This window comes from Piliocolobus tephrosceles, chromosome 8 (genome assembly GCF_002776525.5).
Source record: "Piliocolobus tephrosceles isolate RC106 chromosome 8, ASM277652v3, whole genome shotgun sequence".
Taxonomy (NCBI): domain Eukaryota; kingdom Metazoa; phylum Chordata; class Mammalia; order Primates; family Cercopithecidae; genus Piliocolobus; species Piliocolobus tephrosceles.
In genome coordinates, this window is record NC_045441.1 from 8,376,245 (window position 1) to 8,382,809 (window position 6,565).

General features: G+C 42.3%; 1 protein-coding gene across 1 annotated transcript in view; it reads right to left on the minus strand.

Annotated features, from left to right (window-relative positions):
• Window positions 1-1,859: 1,859 nt before the first annotated feature.
• Window positions 1,860-6,565, minus strand: part of FAM200A (family with sequence similarity 200 member A) — a 5,649-nt gene continuing 943 nt past the window's right edge. The window contains exon 2 of the mRNA XM_023192051.1: window positions 1,860-4,065. Coding sequence (XP_023047819.1) covers window positions 2,245-3,966 — 1,722 coding nt within the window. The 5' untranslated portion in view covers window positions 3,967-4,065 and the 3' untranslated portion in view covers window positions 1,860-2,244. The remainder of the gene's footprint in view (window positions 4,066-6,565) is intronic.

The following is a 6,565-nucleotide window of genomic DNA, read 5'->3' on the forward strand; positions in this document are numbered from 1 at the left end:
TGAGACCCTGTCTCAAAACAAAACAAAACAAAACACCATCGTCATCTATCTTCTTTCCTGTGTCCTGATTTATTTTTTATTTTTTTATTTTTTAGATGGAGTCTTGCTCTGTTGCCAGGCTGGAGTAAGTGGTGCGATCTCCACTCACTGCAACCTCTGCCTCCTGGGTTCAAGCTATTCTCCTGCCTCAGCCTCCTAAGTAGCTGAGATTATAGGCATGCGCCACCATACCTGGCTAATTTTTTTGCATGTTTAGTAGAGATGGGGTTTCACCATGTTAGCCAAGATGGTCTCAATTTCTTGACCTCACGATCTGCCTGCCTCAGCCTCCGAATGCGCTGGGATTACGGGTGTGAGCCACTGTGCCTGGCCTTTTTGTTTGTTTGTTTTTTTTGAGATGAAGTCTCATTCTGTTGCCCAGGCTGGAGTGCAGTGGCAAAATCTTGGCTCACAGCAACCTCTGCCTCTCAGGTTCAAGTGATTCTCCTGCCTCAGCCTCCTGAGTAGCTGAGATTACAAGCACCCACCACCACACCCAGCTAATTTTTGTAACTCCTGACCTCAAGTAATCCACTGCCTTGGTCTCCCAAAGTGCTGGGATTACAGGTAGGAGCCATCGCACCTGGCCTCTTGTGTCCTTTCTGAGAACAGGGGAAGTCAAGAAATATCCCAATAGATGGCCTAAACGTCTCATTAGCTAAATTGTAACACTTACCCATCTAAAAAAACCCAGCATGGTGTTAAACCAAGACTGGCATTAAGACTCATTTCGGTGGTGCGTGGTGGCTCATGCCTGTAATCTCAGCACTTTGGGAGGCCGAGGTGGATCACCTGAGGTCAGGAGTTAGAGACCAGCCTGACCAAAATGGTGAAACCCTGTCTCTACTAAAAATACAAAAAATTAGCACTCCATCCTGGGCAACAAGAAAAAAATATTTTCCAAAAAAAAAAAAAAAAAAAAAAAAGACTCACTTCCTGGAATTAGGACAAAAAAGGACAAGCACATAGAACAGGGAGTAACTGAATGTCAACAAGGTTCTGATGGAAAAGAGGAAGCAAGCCGATGGCGGTGGACAGGGGAACAGGTTTGAGTATAAAAATAAGTGTTAAAAGCACTATTTACACCAGCCCGGTGGCTCACGCCTGTAACCCCAGCACCTTGGGAGGCTGAGGCGGGCTGATCACCTGAGGTCAGGAGTTTGAGACTACCCTGGCTAACATGGTGAAACCCTGTTTCTACCAAAAATACAAAAAAAGTTAACTGGGCATGGTGGCGCATGCTTGTCATCCCAACTACCCGGGAGGCTGAGGCAGGAGAATCGCTTGAACCCAGGAGGTGGAGGTTGCAGTGAGCCGAGATTGCACCACTGCACTCCAGCTTGGGCAATAAGAGTGAAACTCTGTCTCAAAAAAAAAAAAAAAAAAAAAAAGCAGTACTTAAACTTTTTTTTCAAGACACGGTCTCGCTCTGTTGCTCAGGCTAAAGGGCAGTGGCACGATCACAGCTCACTGTAGCCTCGAATTGCTGGGCTCATGATCCTCCCACCTCAGCCTCCCAAGAAGCTGGTACTAAAGGTGTGCACCACCAAGCCTGGCTAAATTTTTGTATTTTATGTAGAGATGGGATTTGAATGTGTTGCCTACGGGGGGTCTCAAAACTCCTGGGCACAAGCAATCCACCTACCTTGGCCTCCCAAAGTGCTGGGATGACAGGTGTGAGCCACTGTACTGGCCTCTTAGTTTTCAAAATTCTTGACAGTAATTCACAGTAGGACATATATTTTATATAATCACCTTCTACACCTACACACATTCATGTAACTGAGTTTCATGAAACATACTATGTAGAAAAATAAAAACCTAATTAATTGCAAATATAATTTTATTAACATTTAAATAAAATATACTGCAAAATCCCTTTAAAAGTACACATACTTTTGTTTTTCAGATGGAGTCTCACTCTGTTGCCCAGGCTGGAATGCAGTGGAATTATCTCAGCTCACTGCAATCTCTGGTTTAAGAGATTCTCCTGCCTTAGGCACCCAGGTAACAGGGACTGCAGCCATGTACCACCACACCTCGCTAAGTTTTGTATTTTTAGTAGAGATGGGGTTTCACCATGTTGGCCAGGGTAGTCTCGAACTCCCGATCGCAAGTGATCTGCCCACCTTGGTCTCCCAGTGCTGGGATTACAGGCGTAAGCCACCACACCTGGCTAAACACAGAATTTTGTAAAGATTTTATTTAATGTGATGGGTGTGCTTGTCTGTTCATAAGTTCCTTCCAGTCAGGAACACATGAAGATAATGCTACCCGCATGTCCGGTGCACTGTTGAGCCTATTTCTCTTCTTTGTTTTTAATCGTGTCAAGATTGAAAATCCTAGTTCACACAAATAAGTAGTTGTGAATGGTAGTAACAGCGATATACTCTTCCTACTTAGCAGTGGAAATTCATCTTTAATCTTAATCCAAAATGCTGATAAACTTAATGTCTTATAATAATTCTTTAGTGTGAATGATGAACTGAGCTGCAATAATTCATTCTTTTCTTCAGGCTCCAAGTTTAACTCAACTATTGATGCTGGGTTTTGAAAAGCAAATGGATCTTTCATCCAAATATTTTCCTTTAATGATTCAAATTTCTCTTCTGGAAAGTAATAATTAAAAGTTTGAGACAAAGAAGTGAGATGCAACAATATCTCTAATTTTATTTCTTTTAAGCAGTCTTTGTTAATAATGTTCTCTTCGATGTGTTGCAATAATGTTGGAAACATATAGTAGCTAGGGTGGTTACTTTTAAGTCTTGCTTGCCAAAATAATAATGTCTTTTGGAATCCTAGAATATGTTCAAGATACTGAAATATATCATTGTTTTTCCCCTGTATTTTCAGGTTTAATTCATTAAGAATGCCAAAAATATCACTTAAATATGCCAATTTGGTTACCCAAATGTCATTTTCAAAAATATTTGCCAAATGAGATTGCTTTTCAATGAGAAAAATGTATATCTCATTCCTGAGTTCATATACTCTGCTCAATACCTTTCCTTGAGAAAGCCAACGAACTTCTGTATGAAACAATAAGTGGGTATGGTTAACTCCAATCTCTGAACAAAATATTTCGAGAAGTCGGCTATTCAGTGAGCTTCCTTTAATAAAATTAACAATTTTCACTGCCTTTTTCAATACATCCATTAGACTTGGTGAAATTTCTTTGGATACCAAAGCTTCTCGATGAATAAAACAGTGATTCCAAAGAGCATTGTTGTGGGTTGCTTCTAACAATTTTTCAGTAAGTCTGCTGTGTTTTCCAGTCATATTGGCTGCTCCATCACTTGAAATTCCTTTACAATGTTTCCAGTTTAATTTATACTGACCAACGATGCAGTTTTCTAATTCAGTAAATAAATCTAATCCAGTTATATGTGAATTTAAATTTAAACAACATAAGAGATCCTCTACGAAATCATCTTGCCACACATATCTGACATAGACCAAGAGTGTGGGACAACTTGCAATATCAGTGCTCTCATCAAGTTGGATTGCAAAGTCTATACCAGACTGCAGCCGTGTAATAAGCATTGCTTCCAAATGTTTTGCAATCGTACAGATTCGACGAGATATTGTATTATCACTAAGAGGTATAGTTCTTAGTTTATCAGCTGATTTGTCATCAAAAATTGTCCGTACCATGTCCATACATGCTGGAAGGATAATTTTTTCAGCCGCTGTGTGAGCCATTTTCTCTTTTGCCACTCTATATGCAACTAAATATGATGATAATAAGGCTCTCTCATTCATAGTTGTAGAGTGACTGAGAACTTGTGGCGATGACTCTACTTTGTTTCTTTGCTTTTGAAAATGGTCTTCTTCATCTTCCTCCTCCACCTTCACTATCACGATGCCTTCCATCTCCTGGGTACCCCGTGGAGACAAATCTGTAGTATCCCTTGATTCAGGAGTCATTATTCAGGTTCTAGGAACTGGCTCACTTGATCCAAATAGGGTCTGTTTTGCAGGGCTGTCTTCTGTGACCTAGGTTTTATGAGATCAGGTTTTGCTATCCTGCAAGGTAGAAAAACGTAACAGCAGTATTAAAAAGCAACATGGTATTGCTGAGCTGCTAACAACTCATACAAAACAATTCACTAAATCTAGTGGTGTGACATGGTAAATGGTGAGTAACTGTCATTCATGTTGGCTGTGTGTCAGGGAGATTTGGTGTACTATATACACCACTCATTTAATACCCAGGGAAACCTAATGAGGTTCACATAATTACTATTCTTATATTCTAGATGAAAAATAAAACTTCAGAAAGATTAAATGTGTCTAACAACCCACAGTAAGTACAGAACCAGCACTCAAATCCAAGTCTGAAGCCAGTGTCCTAAATGTGCTGCTACACTGCCAACTCTAAAAAGTGATCTGGTCATTCTTTTTTTTGAGACGGAGTGTCGCTCTCGTTGCCCAGGCTGGAGTGTAATGACATGATCTCGGCTCACGGCAACCTCCGCCTCCCAGGTTCAAGTGATTCTCCTGCCTCTGCCTCCCGAATAGCTGGAATTACAGGCCATGTGCCACCACACCTGTCTAATTTGTATTTTTAGTAGAGATGGGGTTTCTCCAGGTTGGTCAGGACTGGTCTTGAACTCCTGACCTCAGATGATCCACCCGCCTCAGCCTCCCAAAGTGCTGAGATTACAGGGGCATGAGCCACTGTGCCTTGCTGATCTGGTCACTCTTAAAAATGATCACCAAAGTAGGGTATACAATATGATCCACTGGGGCAAAGGGAAAAAAATTAGAACTTAAAAATAAGAAATTAAGGCCGGGCGCGGTGGCTCAAGCCTGTAATTCCAGCACTTTGGGAGGCCGAGATGGGCGGATCACGAGGTCAGGAGATAGAGACCATCCTGGCTAACACGGTGAAACCCCGTCTCTACTAAAAAATAAAAAAAAAACTAGCCAGGCGAGGTGGTGGGCGCCTGTAGTCCCAGCTACTCGGGAGGCTGAGGCAGGAGAACAGTGTGAACCCGGGAGGCAGAGCTTGCAGTGAGCTGAGATCCAGCCACTGCACTCCAGCCTGGGCGACAGAGCGAGACTCTGTCTCAAAAAAACAACAACAACAAAAAAAACAAAACAAAAAAAAAAAGAAATTAAGCTGTATAATTAGTGTTATGAATACTGAAACATGTTCATGTTACATAGATCCATGAATTATTCTGGAGAGAGAATGAGATTTCTACAACACACAGGATTGAGAAAACACCCTCATTTGTTTGTTTGCTTTTAGTACACTGCAATATTTCACCATTCATGTGAGCTTAGTGGATTTAAAGATACTGCCTGACTTTACTAAACGAGCCCCATTTTTTCTTCTCTTTTTTGAGACGGAGTCTTGGTCTGTTGCCCAGGCTGGAGCACAGTGGTGCAATCTTGGCTCACTGCAACCTCTGCCTTCTGGGTTCAAGTGATTCTCCTGCCTCGGCCTCCTGAGTAGCTGGGATTACAGGCGCCCGCCACCACGCCCAGCTAATTTTTTTTTTTTTTTAGTAAAGACAGGATTTCACCATGTTGGCCAGGTTGGTCTCGAACCCCTGACCTCGTGATCCATCCGCCTTGGCCTCCCAAAGTGCTGGGATTACAAGCGAGAGCCACCGCACCTGGACAACGAACCCCATCTTTTCTTTGGTACCACTTAGCCTCTCAAAAATGCAAGTAACTTTCTGTATGTTGATGGCACAACTGAAAATGAACATGAGGCAGTAGGTTTTGCCTAGCTGAATGTTAAATTCAGTCTATCGGTGAATTCCAAAATTGGAAGAGACCTTGAGATAATCTATTTTACTTAGGACATGTTTGAGACTTGGGGGGTCTATGTGTTCCATCCAAGAACATCAATGGCAGAACTGGTACCATTCGCCAATGGTCCGCTGCACCGTCCACAAATTTCCTTCTCTCCTTTACCCCTCAGTGTAAAGCACTGATACTTCCCACAACTGAAAACCTCCCATGCCCGAAACTGCTCATTTAAAACCCTTCCTGGCAGGGTGCGGTGGCTCACGCCTGTAATCCCAGCACTTTGGGAGGCCAAGGCGGGCGGATCACCTGCGGTCCGGAGTTCGAGACCAGCCTGGCCAACATGGTGAAACCCCGTCTTTACTAAAAGTACAAAAATCAGTCGGGCATGGTGGCGGGTGCCTATAATCTCAGCTACTCAGGAAGCTGAGGCAGGAAAAGCTTGAACCCTGGCGCTGGAGATTGCAGTCAGCTGAGATTGCGCCACTGAACTCCAGCCTGGGCGACAGAGCAAGACTCCATCTCATAAAAGAAACCCAAAAACCAAAAACCAAAAAAAAAAAAAAACAAACCAAAAAAACCAAAACCACACACACACAAAACAAACACAAAACAAACAAACAAAAAGTCCCTTCTTGAAGTCTTTAAACTGAAAGGGTGAAGTGTAAATAATCTTTCCCTATTACATCCAAATCACTTCTTTAGGCTTCAAAGGTTCTTTTTTTTTTTTTTTTTTTTTGAGACAGAGTCTCACTCTGTCACC